At 37.0% G+C, this 19,786-nt stretch overlaps 1 protein-coding gene across 2 annotated transcripts in view; it reads left to right on the top strand.

Annotated features, from left to right (window-relative positions):
* The window catches only part of LOC134538343 (transferrin-like), a 76,272-nt gene continuing 56,486 nt past the window's right edge, over positions 1-19,786 (top strand). Inside the window, exon 1 of one of the 2 annotated variants that reach the window (XM_063379579.1) lies at positions 1-152. In XM_063379579.1, coding sequence (XP_063235649.1) covers positions 74-152 — 79 coding nt within the window. In that variant the 5' untranslated portion in view covers positions 1-73. The remainder of the gene's footprint in view (positions 153-19,786) is intronic. The other variant, XM_063379580.1, reaches the window with a different exon arrangement.

The raw sequence follows: 19,786 nt of genomic DNA, 5'->3' as shown, positions 1-19,786 counted from the left end.
AGTCGCCTCAGACGTCACCTCCCGCGGCCAGCACAGCTGCTAGCTGCTAGGCTCAGTCGAGTCACATCCGAGCATGATGGCGGGTCGGCGCGCGTTCTGGCGGTTGGCTGTCCTGCTGCTCGCCCTCGCAGCAGCGCGGGGTCAGGAGACGTGTGAGTTGCGTTTGGCTGTCTTGTCGTTGCGAGCAACAGCGTAAGAAGAATTTCCTTTCTGGGGGGATAGAACAACTTTGTCCGCTGTTTGCTTTCAAATTATTTCCTTTTGTTGGCGGTAATGATTTATGTAGACATTTTTTAGAATTTCATGAAAAGGGGTGAGGGATAATCCCCAACGTACGCCCATGATTGAGAGATTATTCATTGTGTTATTACAGTTGGCATGTTTTAATTCAGACGCACGCGCTAAAATAAATGCGAAAGAACCTTTCTGTGGTTCGTAATAAACGTTTTAAAAATGGGTTTATTTTATGAACGCCATTAGCATTTCATATTTTTATGTAAAAAGGTAAAAAAAAAGTTTATTTTAAGTATAAAACTGTTCAGGCATTTGCCACACTGTATAAAAAATATTCATTAAAAATTATAGATTATTGTAAATTTGTACATTTACATGAAAACAACAGTCTCATTACAGAATAATGTTTGCAGTAATACTGGGTTCGGATTCTCACCCGGGTATTTATGTTTTGTATTGTCCCAGGACCTCTAACAGTTAAAGTTATTAGTAAACCTTTCCCTGGATAGCTATCCAGTGGTTTGAAAAAAAATTAAACGCAATTATGCAAACCTGCTCGACCACTGTGCTCTTTTTTTATAGTTCTTTAAATTATTAAATGTATTTTAACAATTTTTTTAAAAATTGTAGTATCTTACTAGTTGGTAGAATTGGCCACTCAATGTGTGATTCATTTTTGGACGTGATATAAAACCAAACTTGTAATTATGGCGATTCTCACGTATTAACGATAAACTATCACTCGAAAATTCAAACGGTCACAAGTAAAAAAAAAAAAAAAAAAAAAACACTTGTCATATTTCACTTCCCTTTACAGGAATCTAGATAGAATTGTTTTAAAATGTCATTATAAGCTGTGTCGTATTTTAGAACCGTTAGGTACCAAAAAGTAGTAGGTAATATTTGACATTCGCTATTTAAAAAAATTGGTTGTCTGTAAAGTCGGTTTACGTACGATAGTTTAACGTGACAACGTCATAACAAAACATTGATGAAATGATTGCATACTTTTATGAATAAAATTGAATTATTTTTATTGAATTATCACTATTTTGTAGGGATACAAAGGAGTGAAATGAAATCTACAATTTGATTGATAAATTTACTTTTATTTGCACTCATTAATTCAAATGTTTATTAATTTAACGAAGAGATTATTTTAACTATAACTTTTATACATGTTTGCTATTTAACTTCTTCCAATCTGTGTTATTCTGTTAAGGATAGGACGATGATAGGAAAAGTAGGAAAGGAATGGGAGTGTTTCAAGGATGATGTGAAGGAAAATGGCTTACCCAACACCAAGATGCAGTCAAAAATAATATATTTGCGCCACGGACTCTGCAGCAATGCTAGGAGGAATGGGTTAGCAAAGAGCAATGCAAATGTTACATTGAAATGCATGGAAACAGAATTACGCCACGGACTCGGTAGCAATGTTAGGAGGTTCAGGTTAGCAAAGAGCAATATAAAATGAGCGTAACGGGACAATGTGCGTAACGGAACACTTTTTCGTACGTGCAGCCGGCGTTCATCGATTTATTAGACGTCACGTCAATAATATATTTGCGCCACGGACTCTACAGCAATGTTAGGAGGAACGGGTTAGCAAAGAGCAATGAAAATGTTACATTGAAATGCATGAAACAGAATTACGCCACGGACTCGGTAGCAATGTTAGGAGGTTCAGGTTAGCAAAGAGCAATATAAAATGAGCGTAACGGGACACAGCGAACGTGACAATGTGCGTAACGGGACACTTTCGTGCGTGCAGCCAGCGTCCATCATTTATTAGACGTTGTCACGTCAAAAAAAATATATGCTTGAATCAAACATCAATTCAAATATAAAAATATGTGCCAGTTTTCGTAATAAATACTTAGTATAATCTCGAAAAACATATTTAATGTATGCAAAAATAGCCATAACCATGTGTTGTACAAAGTTGTAATAATTCTTGTAGTATTACAAACTATTTCTTGGCATCTTGTTTCCAAAGGAATCTTTAGTAAAAGTTCAAAACTTTTTTTTCTGTGTACCTATATTAATTTAATTCCATCCTACAGTAACTAATTTTTAAATTAACGATCGCATGAACATTCTGTCGAAAACGTCTGGCGATTTGAATACGACCTTAGTTTTAAAGCGCGTCAGAATTGCTACAAACAGTGGGAAGGAAGTTTAGTTCGAATTCCAGTTAAGGTATGAAAGTGCAAATCGTTTTAAAGAACAAGCGATTGCTTAGATTTTGTACCTTGGCTTCAATTCATCACTATTCACTGTTAATGGAAAACTAATAAATAGTATTTTTAATGGCATTAGAACACGGTAATTTTTTTTTGTAAATGGAACAGAAATAATCATGTAAAATTACAGATATTTGTAAATTTGTACATTTACATGAAAACAAGTCTCACTAAAAAATATTGTTAGCAGTAATACTGGGTTCGGATTCTTGCCCCAGTATTTATGCTTTTTGTCTTCCCAGTACCTCCAATAGTTAAAGTTATTTGTAAACTACTCCCTTAATAGCTTACCAGTATCAACTGCGTACATAAAACACCTGACAACAAAATAGTCAAATTGTTGAATATTCGATTTGCTTTTTTATGGTTTGAGAAAAAAAAATGCTTTATTGAAACATCGAAAAAATATAAAATTATGCGCCAATTTACGTAAGAAATACTCGGTATTTTCTCGAATAACGTATTTCATATATGCTAAAATAACCATATCAATATATTGTACAAATTTACAATATATTTCTTGTAGTATTACACACTATTTTTTGGCAACTGGTTTCCCAAGGAATCTTGTGTAAAAGTACAGCAAATCTGTGATTAAGTACGTTCTAGCCCTCCCTCTACGCGACTGTATCTGATTTTAACTCGAGTGGTTTTTCTTCTTTTTCTTTTCAAAAGTAGTTTGTGGGCCGAGTCGGTTCGACCTTTAACCTTAAAATCGTGATTATCTTTTATTCTTTTAATTCAAGAAAGCGTTCAAAGTGACTGTCATACTTTTAAACAACAATATCAAAACATTACAGAAAAAATAAATGTTACGACCATCTCCTTTTCAACCATGTTTTATTTCACGCACCTTGATTTCATAATATTAATTTAGAAAGAATTTGTATCTATGCGGTATCAGCGATCTCGAGTAATCAATGCCATTTTTTTTTTTACTAACCACCTCTCTTTCTCCGACACACCACAACTGTTTAACAACAATTGTTTAAGATAAACAGATTTCTGAAAATATGTTTGAATGCTATCATTTCCATTATATTTATGCAACAACAGATGAATGAACCAAATTAACAGAGCTGTTATCATTCACAGAATATTGACCATTCGTGTTCCTCTGGGTGTTCCTCTGTTATATAGAAAGAAAGAAAAATATATTCTGTACTTTTACAAAGTAGCCAAGAAATAGTTTATAATACTAGTAGAAATATATTGTAACTTTGTACAACACATGGCTATGGTTATTTTTGCATATATGCAATACGTTTTTTTCGATATAATATTGAGTATTTCTTACGACAATTGGTGCATAACTGTACATTTTAATATATGTTTCATTCAAGCATAATTTTTTTAAACTACGGAAAAGAAATTTGGACATTCTGCACTGAAAAGTTATTCAGGAAACGGTATACAAAAAAACTATTGGAGGTACCGGGACAACACAAACATAAACCACGGTAGGAATCCGAACCTAGTTATACTGCGAACACTATTTTGCAGTGATACAGTTGTTTTCATGTAAATTTACAAATTTACGAATGTCTGTAATTTTGCATTAATATTTCTGTTTTGTACCTATTTCCCCAACTGTCACTTGCAAAACAAAACGCGGTCATTGTTTGCTATTTTGAGGTTTATTTTACTCGTTCTCTTTTGCTCCCTGGGAGTTATGAGTTGGAAGCGAATGAACCGAGGTCAAAAAGAGTTGGTAACTCTAATATGGGCGAAGAGAAAGACTTGTGATTTTTTTAAAACTTTTTTTTACATGGCAAAAGAGCAGACTTCTTGAAAAAAAATATATATGTATAATTGCGAATCAAGATTGGTCTGAAGGTGAAACTGCTTAGGCAATACCCAATATCGTGCCGCAAATGACGAGAGATCATTGAACTTATGTTGTATGTGTTTTTAATGTAAGATCGTCGATACGAATGCACTCCACATAACCTGTAGTAATTAAATACGCGTTAACAAAAAATACTTAATTACACATTATCAATATTGATATACGTATTCTGTCATCATTTTCATTTGCAATGTGATGCATAAGTTATTCATTGTCATAAACGTCACAATACACGGAACATCACGAGTCGCACAGAAGTAGATGATCTGTCAGAAACGACCAGCAGACTTTCCCTCGCAACTCTTCCTCGAGTTGAGGAGCATCTTGCTCTCTCGAGTAGAACGCCCATCCGCCATATTGTTTCCGGCAAGTAATACGCGCAAGGCGCCCCGAAAGTTCAAAGGTCAAAAAGAAACTCAGAGCAAAACAAACCATGTTGACACGACGACAGTGGCAGAAGGATGCGTAGACCGTCAGTTCTACTTCTGAAAACTGTCATATTTGAGACAAGCTACGTGACAGACTACACAGTCACGTCTATATAACAGAGGAACATACTTAGGAAGACAAGCCGCTCATCATAGCATCCCGAATGGTCAGTATTCTGTGAACGATAACGGCTCTGTTCGTTTGGTTCATTCATCTGTTGCTGCATAAATATAATGCAAATGATAGCATTCAAACATATTTTCAGAAATCTGTTCATCTTAAAACAATTGTTGTTAAACAGTTGTGGTGTGTTGGTTTTTTTTTCTTCATAATGTCATTGATTATTTGAGATCGCTGACACCACATAAAATTCTGTCTAAATCTAATATATAAAATTCTCGTGTCACAGTTTTCGTTGCCATACTCCTCCGAAACGGCTTGACCGATTTTGATGAAATTTTTTGTGCTTATCCGGTATCTATGAGAATCGGCCAACATCTATTTTTCATCCCCCTAAATGTTAGGGGTAGTCCACCCCTAAATTTTTTTTTTTTAATTTTTGGAGAAAATTTTTTATTTTATTTTTTTTATAATGTGGCATTAAAAAATACACACAACCCTAAATTTTCACCCTTCTACCCCCAACCCCTAATTTTTAATAGAATTTTATATTTTTCAACCCCGGTCGATAGCTGATCAATTAACACTTGATCAACCTTCCCCGCCTACAGCGAGCTCATTACCTGGATTAACACATAGACCACATATTAATATGAAATTCCATCCCTAAGGGAGTGAAAAAGTGATAATTTCATTTTATAACAGAAAAAATCATAGGTCATAGACATACAAATAGTGAGGGAGTGTCATTTCTTTATGTCTGCCACACGATCATACACATAGTAAGGTCTGGAAAATTCATATTTTTCTCCTTGGTGAGACCAGCCCGCTTAGTGGAGCTCGCAGCGGCTAGCAAAATAAAGGCGCTCATAACCGTTTTGTTCTTAACTTCGTCAATAGATAGAGTTAGTTTCCTTGAATTTTAAACACACCATCGTTTGATGCGTTTGTCATGTCTTTAATTTTCGTTTGTTTGTGCCGTATGCGTTACTATACCATTCATCCAATTGCGATGCAATTTTGGTGAGTTGTAATGCGCATGCCCGTGAAGGTTTCTGAGACGGTATAACTATTTTGCAATAGTTGGAGCACAAATCGTTTCAAAAATGTGTTTATTTCATATTATATAGCGGTAATTCGTCTGTTTTTGTTGTATAAGTGCACACTAATGACATAATTTATTTAAATATAAAAGAGAGTCAGAGATAGAGTGATATATATAGAGTGAGATAGAGAGAGACAGAGAGATAAGTTGAGATAGAGCGAGGTATAGAGAATGAAATGGGTTAGATAAAGAGATATATAGATGTATAGATGTATATAGCTATATAGAGATTTATATATAGAAGAGATAGAGATAGTGTGAGGTATATATGTAAATATGTAGATATAATGAGATAAATAGCGATAGAGAGATGCATAGATATATAAAGATGTAGATAGAGATAAATATATGTTTAGAGAGATGGATAGATGATTTGTATATGTGTAACTACTTAAAACATATTACAAAACAAAACTGAATGAGGCATTGCAATGCATGCCGAGCATTAGCTAGATAATGGAATATTTTCAATATTAGTAATCTCTTATTTTTAAGCTTTTTTCTATAGTGCTTTATAGAGTCTAGACTACATACAGACCACCAAAATTTAGATATATACAGGTAAATAACTATACACTGACAGAACAACGTCTGTCGGGATCTGAAAGTGATATAAATTATTTTGCACAATTGACATTCAAATAAAGAAGACAATTACTAACTACGTCTGATTTCGAAAAAGGTCCCCTTCACCCTGTGTTCAGCCCGGGCAACGCCGGGTACTGCAGCTAGTTAATATTATAAAATCAAGGTACGTGAAGTAAAACAAGGTTGAAATGGAGACTGTCTTATAGGGAGAAAAACTTCATTTTACAATTTTATAATTAACGAGTAGAGTAGGCTTTGAAGGTTCAGCTGTCAAGGCCAAGAAACATTAAATAAAAGTTTCCGCTGTTTTGGCACGACATCCGTAATTCCACAGTTATGACATTATACCTATGTTGAAAAAAGATATAGGCTACTCATACTTATTATTTTTTTGATTAAATGAAGTAATATTCTCGGGGTTTAATTTACTGCATAAACTCAGTGGAGTTAGATAATTAAAGAAATTTAACGTTACAATTTTATTATGTTTTGTAAATTTGACAAAATTATTTATGAACACTCCATCATACACACACACATGAACAAGCTGCACTGTACTTTTTTTTATATAATTGAAAATAAATATTCATGTGAAATTGAAGATATTTGTAAATTTGTACATTTACATGAAAACAACTGTATCACTACAGAATAGTGTTCGCAGTAATACTGTGTTCGGATTCTTACCCGGATATTTGTGCTTCGTGTTGCCCCAGTACCTCCAATAGTTAAATTTATTTGTAACCCGTTCCCTGAATAACTCTCTAGTATCAACTGCACACATAATAAGAATGATACAACAAAATAGTCAAATTGTTGAATATTCAGTTATCTTTTCCATGGTTTTTACGCTTGAATGAAACATCAATTAAAATATAAAATTATGCGCCAATCTTCGTAAGAAATACTCAGTACTATCTCGAAAAACATATTTCACACGTGCAACAATAGCCACGTGTTTTTACAAAGTTAGAATATCTTTTTGTAGTACTTGTTACAAACTGTTTCTTGGCAACTGGTATCCAAAGGAATATTATTTAAGGTAGGGAATATTTTTGATGTGACAACGTCTAATAAATCGATGAACGCCGGCTGCACGCACTAAAAAGTGTCCCGTTACGCACATTGTCCCGTTAAGCTGTGTCCCGTTACGCTTATTGTACGCTTGCGCTGCATCTATCTCTCTTCAACTCGATTGGAACAACCATCGATTTGACTTTTTCGAGGCTCATTAAACTTGAAACACTCCCATTCGTTTCCTTCTTTTCCTATCATCGTCCTATCCTTAACAGAATAACACAGATTGGAAGAAGTTAAATAGCAAACATGTATAAAAGTTATAGTTAAAAAAATAATCTGTTCGTTAAAGTAATAAACATATTTGAATTAATGAGTGCAAATAAAAGTAAAATTTATCAATTAAATTGTAGATTTCATTTCACTCCTTCTTTGTATCCATACAAAATAGTGATAATTCAATAAAAATGATTCAATTTTATTCATAAAAATATGCAATCATTTCATCAATCTTTTGTTATGACGTCACGTTAAACTATCGTCCGTAAACCGACTTTACAGACAACCAATTTTTTTTTTTTTATCTTTGTGGGGACACGATGTCGTGTTTCGTGCAGATAGTTAATCATATCAGTGAAGCGAAAGAACACAAAACTCGGAACTGTGTTTCTTTGTGTAACTCGCACGACCCCAACTCGGGGGCAGATAGCGCGCGCCCCTGGTGTGCCGAGCTTCGCTGCCCGCGATAACGCCGTCCACTGCCCTCGAAGGACGGAGAAACTTGCGTGGGGAAAGTTAGTCCCACCCGCGAACACATTGCACAATCGGCAGCTTGTGTTGGTACCTTAGTTCCTTGAACTGTCCAGGGTACAAGAAAACAACTCTTAGACAAAATACCTGTTCAACGAATTAAATATGGTGTCGCTATGCCTAACACGGAAGCAGGGCCGGATTTAGGGGAGGGCAACCGGGGCGAAAGCCCCGGGGCCTCCACAAACGGAGGGCCCCCACAAATCCTTTGATATTTTTTAATCGCTGTTTTACCTTTACCTACAGTACTTTGTACATACATGATTATATTATTGTTAAATATTAACAGAAATATCCATTAACACTAAAATTTAATTTCATATAATTCTTGTCTCCGATTATATTTATGTATGTTTTTTTAATACTAAGAGAATCTACTTGATTTCACAATAAATTATTTATTGGAAAACTCGACTGAAAAAATTGTTCATTTTATTTGGAAAATAATTTGGGGCCAGGGGGCCTCCGCTCCTCTGTTGCCCCGAGGCCTCCAGACCTCTAAATCCGGCCCTGCACGGAAGTCTAAATTTTCGATACTCAGAATACATTGTGACCAGTTCACGTAAAATGCTATACGCATAGGCCAAGCGCCATCGGACCTTCGAGACCAGGACATGAACAATTTCAGACGTATAGGCTAGACGTTTCCGAACCTCAGAACCTCATTCGTCGATAGGTATTATAACATATTTCAGCCAGTAAATACAGAGTATTCGAACTGTAAGACCTATAGTATTGATAAAATAAATTACAAGCATTTAATTTAGACCATCGGATCATGTTTTATGCTTACAACAGGACCAAGAATCCCTGGAATTTTTTTTTTATGACAGAGGTTTTGGACTAGCAAATATTTAGAGCTACTAAAGATTTGACTACGCTCATTTAACGAAACGACAAACATTCAACAAAAGAAAAGAATACACTGAACATACAGAACACACAAGACACGGAATGAACACACAATACACACAGTGGACACGGAACGAACACAGTACACACACATGAACATGTAATGCAGACATTGAACATGCAGTAGCGTGAACTCAGGCCTAGAAATCATAATTCGTGAAATAATATCAATCACTTTTAAAAGCTTCAATGTCATTTATTATTTTTATTCATACAAATGCAGACAAAACAAGCCATGATAGTATGTAGCCAGCTTCCCTCAGTTCTTTGAGTATAAAGGCTACTTTTTTGATGTTCGAATAGTTTCCTGCACAAAGCGAAGCATGTAGAAGTCTTAACCTGTCAACCAATATGTTAGGATCTTCCCATGATGAGTAATTAATGTCGTCGGCTACCATCTTTCTGGCATGTTTATTATAAATACTATTAATATCACTTTTGTTCCAGTGATCATCGTAAGCTTTATCAGAATAATATATTTTATTAGATTTCCATCGTTTTGGTCTCAGGGCTACATCACATTCTTCGATCTCTCATTCTGTAGGTGCTTCAGCACAGTCTTTGATCGCGTCACCAGCTTCAGAGTCACTGTCGCCATCTTCATAGAATAAAAGTTTTCACCTGAATTACTGTAAGAACTCGAAATCGTTGATGTTGGAGCTTCTTTATCGTCTATAATCTTCCTTTTTAAGTGTCCATCATTATTACAAAGTATGGAGGATCTACTGAATATGGGATTGAATGTATTATCACTTTTCACGGTGATGATACTTCCATTAGTTTCAGTCTTCCTTAAACCATCAACATCCTTCTATTTAAGTTCTTCGTCGCGATCGGGAGAGCTAATATCACTTTTCATTAGTGTAGTGTCTTTATCGATGTCCTCTATCCCGTAAGTGGGCTTGGCTTTACATGTTATGCTGTGTATTTTTAAACTATCAATTCGTGTTAACAACCTACTACACCGATTACAGTTTCACATTTTAAGTACTACGTAGTGGGTTTTTAACACAATCAAAATTATTGACGTCTAGCATTCCTCTCAGGTCAAAATCCTTCCTGCAGTACCTACAGCATCCTTTCGATTCAGCTGCAGGCAAAAAACCAAAGTCCATGTTAGCTTCTGTGATTAATGGTAGATACAAATTAAGGTTATATTTAGAAACATAAACTTAAATACGAATTTGAATAATCCATCAGCGAGAGTTAATTTTCAATTTTGAAAAATCCGTAGCCCAATAGTTCTGCCCAGGGCCGGATTTAGGGGAGGGCAACCGGGGCGAAAGCCCCGGGGCCTCCACAAACGGAGGACCCCCACAAATCCTTTGATATTCTTTTTTTGCTGTTTTACCTTTACCTACAGTACTTTGTACATACATGATTATATTATTGTTAAATATTAACATAAATATTCATTAAAACTAAAATTTAATTTCATATAATTCTTGTCTCCGATTATATTTATGTATGTTTTTTTAAATACTAAGGAATCTACTTGATTTCACAATAAATTATTTATTGGAAAACTCGATTGAAAAAAATTGTTCATTTTATTTGTAAAATAATTTGGGGCCAGGGGGCCCCCGCTCCTCTGTTGCCCCGAGGCCTCCAGGCCTCTAAATCTGGCCCTGGTTCTGCCTATCAACAACAGATGCCGCCACATGTTGCGTGGAGGTGAATATTATTTGTTTTTCATATGGGATGCGAGATGCTCACTGACGATCGCAAAAATAGGAAGGCTTCGCTAGACAACAAGGAGAAGGAAGTTCGTCTTGCATATTAGTGCTTCTCAGATGTCTCAAGGCATATTATTTGACTGAGTAATGGATGTCTTTTGTCTGAATTCCACCTGAAAAAAAATAATTTTAGTTTTATTTTTTTTTAGCAGAAATTCAACTTATTAAATATAACTCAAAATAAAACAATTCATGACTCATTAAGTAAAAAAAAAAATCGTGCTTAGATCGATTTATCAGAAATAACCAGAAGCTCTCACAGAATATCTGCAGAAGCCCAGACAGTAATAATAAAGAGCAAAGGAAGAATACCATCACAATATTGCAGTAATAATCAGGAGCACACCGAGAAAACTAAAGCATGATTTTCACGATATCAGCAAATAACAAAAAATAAAATAAAATAAATTACAAAATAAAAATATAAAAAATAATAAATAACAAAAAATTAATACAAAATTACAAAATCATTTCCTGCCAGCTTGTGAACTTCTCCTTTGTTGTGAATGGATAGAGTTCTAGTACAAGCCAGAATTTTTTGTAATAATTATGTACCTTAGTGGTGGGAGGTCAGTTTGCCGACGGCTTCTGTGGAGGAAGGATCAGTCGTTATTTGTTTTAATTTTTGCCCTCGCCGTGTTTGAACTAAGGTCTCCATGACATAAGTGTGTGTTTTAAATAATATTTATAAAAAATTTGATTAATTAAATATTTTTTTAATAAATTTTAAAAAAATTTTCCGAATTTTTGGCATAATTATGGTTTTTAAAGATGGCGGGTGCAACGATAAGTGCAACGATCTAGAATCAAAATTTGTGTCCATAACGAAACGCGCAACGATTATGTCATACACGACCAAGATGGTGGGCGTAACGAAATGTGATACAGTGTTTTTAAATAATTTATTAAATTTTATTAATTAATATTTTTTTAATTTTTAAGTTTTTCCCGATTTTCCAGCATAAAATACGGATTTTAAAGATTGCGGGCATAACAAAAATTGCAACATTTACGTCTAGTTGACTGGTGTGACATAAGACATTATTATTTTTTTTATTTTTTAAATATATTAATAAATTACTGGTTTACTCGCCGGGAATCTAACCGAGGACCTAAATCGATTAAGTAACTTAACATTTGAAGTGAGCCATTTTAAAAATATAATTTGTAATTTTTTCGAAATTTTTTGGTCAAAAATTAAAGAATTTGAATTTTATGGTCAAGGTCAAGTCAAAGCTCCCCACCAGCGGCTTAGGGGCGGCTTGGCCATGGGGAGTTTAATCCATCTTTGGGGGTTTTTGGTTCTTTCTAACGCTAAAGTCTTACGAGGTTTTTTGAATCCCGAATTTTTGAAAATTCTCAGGAATGAAACGGGAAATTGGGAATTTTTCCCATCGAAATTGGGAATTTATTTAGGAATTTCGAGTCATTTTTGAAGGTCAAGGTAATCCAAGATGGCCGCCGTGACGTCTGGTCGGTCACTGACCCGTTCCGCCGGCTCCACCTGCGGAAACCTGTCCTCGGACCGGCTATACTATACTACTGCAATGTTCATAGTGCCACAAATAAATGCAACAAGTGAGCTACTAACTGTGTGAACGTAGTGGTAGAAAAATCGTAACTATCGATTCAGAAATTGTTTGAACTGTTTTCACAGTTTGTCCCTAGCATAACCGTTCCCGTGTTTTATGTTGATGACCATGTTCATGGACCATTTTATTCATTTTTTTCCCCCGGTACTGGTACGTGTTATGAAACAGAACAAACAAATAATTATTTCTTACACGTATTAACACGTTGAATCGCACTAAGCAAGGAAGCTAAATAATCCGTATTTTTAATTGTGAATTGTGTGAATCCAACCCGTGAATTCGTTATCGCGACCCAAGGCTTTCAGAGATTTCTTATCCGGCGCTCTGGAAATTCTCTGGCATGTCGAAGCATCACGTACGGTTGTGATGATCCATAGTAGGTCATAGCCTATGTGATTATTTTTAAGAAACTTCTGCATTCCGGTTTATCGTCCTGCCGAACTCAAGTATGCCACGAAGTTTAATTCTGCGCGTGGTTTTCAAGAGTTAAGTCAAGTTAATCAGGTTGTCCGCAGGTCATGAAAGTCACGTAAAAATTACAAATGGTTGGAGACTGTCCTCGTAAATCACGTAGAAGATCTCTGAAAATATTTTAGCTTCCTGAATTAAAAAATCGGGGCGTTCTTGCGATAGTACATCTATTTCGTGTTATGTTTCATTATGCGTGTTTTATACAGAAAATATTCACTGTGCGATATAAAAAAATGAGCTGTAAGATAATTTTATTAAAAGGTCTCCAAAAAAGTCTTTTAATTTGGTTAATAAGGTATCTGTAGACACCATGTAAAGCATTCCCAATTTTTTTAAAATCTGTTCTTCGTTATTCAAAATATGGTTTTGATTAAGAGACCTAGAAATTTCGCGAATTAATTTGGCGTCAGGCTAAAAATTCAAGGCCTTAAGTTTTCTATTTAACATTTGCTTTTACATTGGCTGATTTATTAGTGAGAAAATATATATATATATATATATATATATATATATATATATATATATATTCCACTTTAATCAGTACTACCCGACTCGCTGAATGCTCTCCTAGCTGGGCATCGTGGTCTCACGGTTATACGAAGGCGTGTCCAAAATAATTGCGGTCCAATCTCGAACACACTATGATTCTGATATTTGATGTGTTTTAAGGCAAAATTAGATCGTATCCAGGAAATGTGTAAAAAAAAAATGGGGGGGGGGGGGGGCAATGGGTGAAGTTCCCCCACCCCCGCCTTTTCCGAAGTGTAAAAAATAAGGCGCAGGGTGATGGAGTTGGAAAATTTATAACTGATACTCTCAAATAATTGTTATTTTTTAATAAGTGATTTTTTCCCCCGTTTTGTTTATTATTGTATGATATCCTCCTCCCTTGTGAAAGATGTTGAATTCAGACAACATTCCCCCCCCCCCCCCATTTTTTTTTCTTCACCCTTCCTTTTCCCTCCTTCAAGAGCGTACGCAGAATTTCATTTCGTGAAAGGGTTAGGGGGTGGACCAAACCAACTTTTCCCGCTGTTTGCTTTATAATTCTTTCCATTTGTTGGTGGGAATGATAGATTTTTAAGGATTTCCTTGGAAAGGGGGAGGGTGGAGGGGTGCATATCCCCTTTGCACACGCCGGCGTCTTCTTTATCCTTGTTTGAGCTGGATACTCCCTTGATAGTGTTGTAGCGAGCTTCGAGCCACTCTGGTATCGACTCGTTCCAGGGTGTCCACAAGAAAAAATATTTCGTATACCAATTTAGGCGAGAAAAAAGTACTAGATTTGAAAAAAAAAAAAAGTACTAAATTATATTTCGTTATGGTTTTAACAATTTAGGAAGTTATTATGACATTGCAGTGCTCTAACTTAAATTATCACACCACACACACATACATTCCATAGTTTTTAAAAATGATTACGGTTAATAATAAAACATATTGGAGTTACTGTAATATTATTATATTAAAGAAAAAAGTACTAGATCAGAGCGTAAATGTACTAGACCACTAAAAAACGGGTTGTTACCACAACGCCGAACGTACAATAACGCTGAATACCATAAAGCCGAATGCCAAATTGTCCGCAACGCCGACAGCTAGAAAACTGCTGTGTACCACAACGCCGAAATACAGTAACGCCGAAAAATGTTGCTGGGGGGAAGGGGGGGGGGGGGGCACAGGAGCAAAAAAAAAAAAATGAATTTGTGTGTGTTTCTTAAATGTATCTTAACGGCGATATACCACAACCTAACGTAACCTAGGCTAGCCTAACCTAGCCTAACCTAGCCTAACCTAACCTAGCCTAACCTAACCTAACCTAACCTAACCTAACCTAATCTTACCTAACCTAATCTTACCTAACCTAATTTTACCTTACCTAACCTAACCTTTGTGGCAGTCCTGCTATGACATTTTTCGGCGTTGTGGTACACAGCAGTTTTCTTGCTGTCGGCGTCGTAGTCAATTTGGCATTCGGCGTTATGGTTTTCGGCGTTATTGTACGTTCGGTGTTGTGGTATTTCGGCGTTGTGGTGCGTCCCCCTAAAAAACTTATAAAAGTACTAGATCTAGTGCGAAAGTACTAACTGTGGACACCCTGACTCGTTTCCGAAGACGAGTCAGCTCCGGAAGAGGGTCGGAAAGGGGGGGGGGGGATCAAACCGGCGAACTTAGCGAGATCTTTGAATATATATACTGTATAGAAGTCGCGAGTGGATAGGATTTACTCTACGTTTTTCAGAAGCGTATGATGAGCAGCTTGGGAACTTCACCGCTGCAGTGCGCTGCCGTAACGCCCTGTATCGTCTTAGGTTGCTATTTACACGTTAGAGCGAAGCACTGTCGCCCGCTGTCATTCCCCGCACCACCAACCAATCATTCATTGCAGCTCAAGTTCGTTCAACGGGAGGGGGAAGGGGTGTTTGAAGAGTTCGACACTTGTCCGCTAGGGACCGCCACGAGTCGATGGCCCTAGAGATGGTGGCGATTGCGGCGGTGAATTAACCAACTACCTCGAAACCGTATTAGAAATTTTAACCTGGGCTGGCGACTTCTGTACAGTATATATATTGAAAGGCGAGATGCGCGGGCCCGCCGTGGCAAGCAAGCCCGCCAAGGTCGCCAGCCGGAAACATAAGAGCCGGACTGTACCTCCCCGCGCGAAGGGACAGCCCCGTGCACGCAAGTCTCTCGTCTTCATTCATGCCGGACCCACAACTGCGTGACGTTGAAGGACGCGACGCGACAGCTTGATATCGCGTCATTGTGAACCGCGCCGCCCGCCAGTGCGACGCAAACAAAACAACCATTTCAAATTAATTTTTTTTTTTGACGTGACAACGTCTAATAAATCGATGAACGCCGGCTGCACGCACGAAAATGTGTCCCGTAACGCACATTGTCCCGTTAAGCTGTGTCCCGTTACGCTCATTGTACGCTCGCGCCGCATCTATCTCTCTTCCACTCGATTGGAACAACCATCGATTTGACTTTTTCGAGGCACATTAAACTTGAAACACTCCCATTCGTTTCCTACTTTTCCTATCATCGTCCTATTCTTAACAGAATAACACAGATTGGAAGAAGTTAAATAGCAAACATGTATAAAAGTTATAGTTAAAATAATCTCTTCGTTAAAGTAATAAACATAATTGAATTAATGAGTGCAAATAAAAGTAAATTTATCAATTAAATTGTAGATTTCATTTCACTCCTTCTTTGTATCCATACAAAATAGTGATAATTCAATAAAAATGATTCAATTTTATTCATAAAAATATGCAATAATTTCATCAATGTTTTGTTATGATGTTGTCACTTTAAACTATCGTCCGTAAACCGACTTTACAGACAACCAATTTTTTTTTAAGTTATACTTCTTTAGGCGCGTTATAAAAAACACCCCGAGGGTGAATTTTTGCGATGCGCGCGCAAGAATTCAATGAAATATTCACAGCATGAAGGAAAAAAGCTACAGCCAAATTAAAATTATATGATGTGTTTCATTTGCTTTTAAATATCATACTTTAGTGATTGATATCGAACACTGGCCCATATCAAAACAATTATTTATGTGAATATTAGTAATATAAATATTTTGTTATAAACCTTTTCAAGTGTATTTATATAAGAGAGGTTAAATTCTCGCATGTATAATTCATTTGGATTAGGTATATATTATTAGATTGTTATTTTATAAATAATTCAATTTAATACGTTAGAATAAACATTCCACATATTTATCGATTTCCTTTATAATTAATAATTATCATCAATTATTTTACTACATTAAATCATTTTATAAACATATTTATATTGAATACTGAGAATTTATTTATTTTTTTAAATTTAATTGAATTTATACTTTACCAACCGTATTTATATCACTGCAGTCCTTTTATTATTTTATTTGTATTAATTATTTGCTTCCAAAATTAAAGCTAATTTTTTTATCGCCCCGAGTTAATATAACTTCTAACGTGCGTACATAAGTACACGCACCCTTTTTTTTTGCCATTACATACGCAAAAAAAAAAAGCTCGGAAAAAAATTCGCGGTTTCATTCCGCGATAGGCTAGAATCCAAATGTTGCTTCAGTATTGAACCACAGTTCATCTGAAGGACATGTTAGCGGGTTCAGTGACCTCTGGGATAAACTCTACAGTCTTCTGCATACTTGGGCAAATGTTATCTGCTCATTTCATGCTGACCTGTGATACATCTTTAACTGGGAAGCTGTGATTCGGTACTTCCAAGGCCTAGGGTCACCCACTGGCCCAGATTCCTTCAGACGTACCGCGAGCCAAAAGCAGAAGTAGCGCAAATGTTTGATTGTTTGGAATTTTAGCCCTTCGCGAAAATAATCCGTGAAATTTTCCGGTCTAAAGTGATGCATGGAGATTCTTAAATTTTCGCTCATTCGTTTGTTTAGAATGCAAACCTTCGCAAGCTCGCACTGTGTTCATGAGTGGACCTCAGTTGTTTGGATCGCGCCCCTCTCAGACCGCGAGCAACGATGTGCCAATTAACAAGGATAAACTTGCTCTCGGTAAGAAATCAACCAATTGATAGAGCACACCCACGACTTTGAGTTGTACCCTTAGGCCAGACGAATCAATAGCGGTGCGCATATCGCCGGAAGGGAACCACACATAACTTTAGAAACACACAACTTAGAACAGACATAACTTATAAACCTCGAAAAAAATCCATGTAACTTATAACTGTCATAAGTTAGAACGATCATAACTTAGAAACATATAACTTAGAAACTCACAACTTAGAACATGCATAACTTAGAAGATTCTATCTTGTGTGTTTCTAAGTTGTGTGTTTCTAAGTTGTGACAGCACCCCTTGCCGGAAAACCAACAGCTGTTGAGTTCCAGCGGGGCGGGGAAGTACGTGCTTCCCGCCACACAAACAAGGCGTCCTTGAGGAGCGGTCACGTGACGCAGTTGCTGCTCGCCACATCGTTGCCCGGTGGAAGTCACGAGCTGCCGACGAGGGATAAAGACGAGGAAAAGACGGCGCCGAACCGCGTAGGCTGGGCTGGTTTTTTTTTTTTTTGGTTCGTTTTCATAAATGCTATTTATTCAATAAGTATTGCGATTACAGAGGCCTGGAGGCCAATGATATTTATACAATAGGAATAATAATACACACAAACCTTGCGAAGCAAACAAACAGCAATTCCAGACGAAATTGTCTCTTCTCGCAGAGGTGATAATCGATAAGCACAAAATGAAACACAAAAAATTATATAAAAAAAAAAACACTATAAACAGACATAAAATACATGGGGAAAAGCAGAATGAAAAAACCCACCAAATAATCGATGTTATATACAATGAGATTATAAATACAATGAGTTAATGAATAGCATAGACAAAGAAGTAGTAATCCCTTGCACCTAGTCCAGTACAGGCAAGGGCGTAGCCAAGGTTGTGGGGGGGGGGGGGGGGGTAGGGTGGGGCAGTTGCCCCCCCCCCCCCCCCTAGAGCCCTAGAGATTCAAAAAAATGTAGCCAAATGCAAAAAGTATATACTTCCCCCCCCCCCCCCTAGTTCATCACTGGCCTTCGGCTGGCGACGCCCTTGCACAGGTGGATCCAGGGGCGAGCGACTGCTCAGGCGCACTATGGCCTTCAGCATGCACGCACCAGCAATTGTTCCCTTGTAGAGTGAGAGCCCGTGGCCGCCAGACATTCGTTGTTTTATAAAAGCTGAAAAGTTTCTCAGCGCATGCGCAGTGAAGTGCGCGGAAGACCGCGCTCGCTGTCTCGCTCGCACCTACTGACGAGTTATTGCCGGGCGCTCGCACATTCATATTAGTCTGGCCAAGGGTTGGAACCATCAAAACTGTCTGGCGATTGGGGAAACCCACTTTTATAATAACAGTAAAATACGTATCTAAAAATTAGCTTTCACACTATAACGAAAGTACAATTACATTTCATTTCATTTGACGTTTAAGGGTGTCTGGCGGGGGGTTGCCACGATACTAATTGTCTGTCAGTGGGTTAGATAGTTTTCTATTACTACTCAGATGAAAATATGAAAAAAAAATTGGGTTTTATAATTTAACGAATTTTAGCTCGTATATTACACACCTTTGTTACCTGTTACATGCCAAAGCCACAATTATATAAATTTCACAGTGAGCCACCCGTTCTTACCTGTGCTAGGGGCATGCGCTGAGAAACTTTCAGCTTTTATGAAATAACGAAGGTCTGGCGGCCACGGGCTCTTAGACTGTTGTGATTGGTGTGCCGACTGCAGACACGTACCTGAAATAAACCCAGCCAACCACAAAACACAGACTCTACTGCAAAGTTTAAACACTCAACTGGTATTTAAAATCGTTTCAAACAAATCGTAGCCACATGGAGGCTAGCGCTAGAAGTTAGTTTGATAGCTTGAAAGGAACTCGCTGGTGAGAATCGTAAAAATGCAATCTTTTCGATACGCTGTTGAGCGAAATCGAGTGACTAGCCGTAGTGCGGATGGTAATAGCTTTCCTGTTTCGACTGTAGACTTGCAATGAACCGCCTGAAGACGCCAAGGCGTGACAGGAACGTGTCACATTTCAAAACGGCCACGAGTGGCGTTTTGTTGCCAACACAACAAGCTCAAAAGAACTGGCTGCATAATTAGCACAAATTATTTTTTGACGTGA

The sequence above is a fragment of the Bacillus rossius genome, chromosome 13 (genome assembly GCF_032445375.1).
Source record: "Bacillus rossius redtenbacheri isolate Brsri chromosome 13, Brsri_v3, whole genome shotgun sequence".
NCBI lineage: Eukaryota > Metazoa > Arthropoda > Insecta > Phasmatodea > Bacillidae > Bacillus > Bacillus rossius.
The sequence above is the reverse complement of the archived record's forward strand: the minus strand, read 5'-3'. Positions and strand labels throughout refer to the sequence as shown.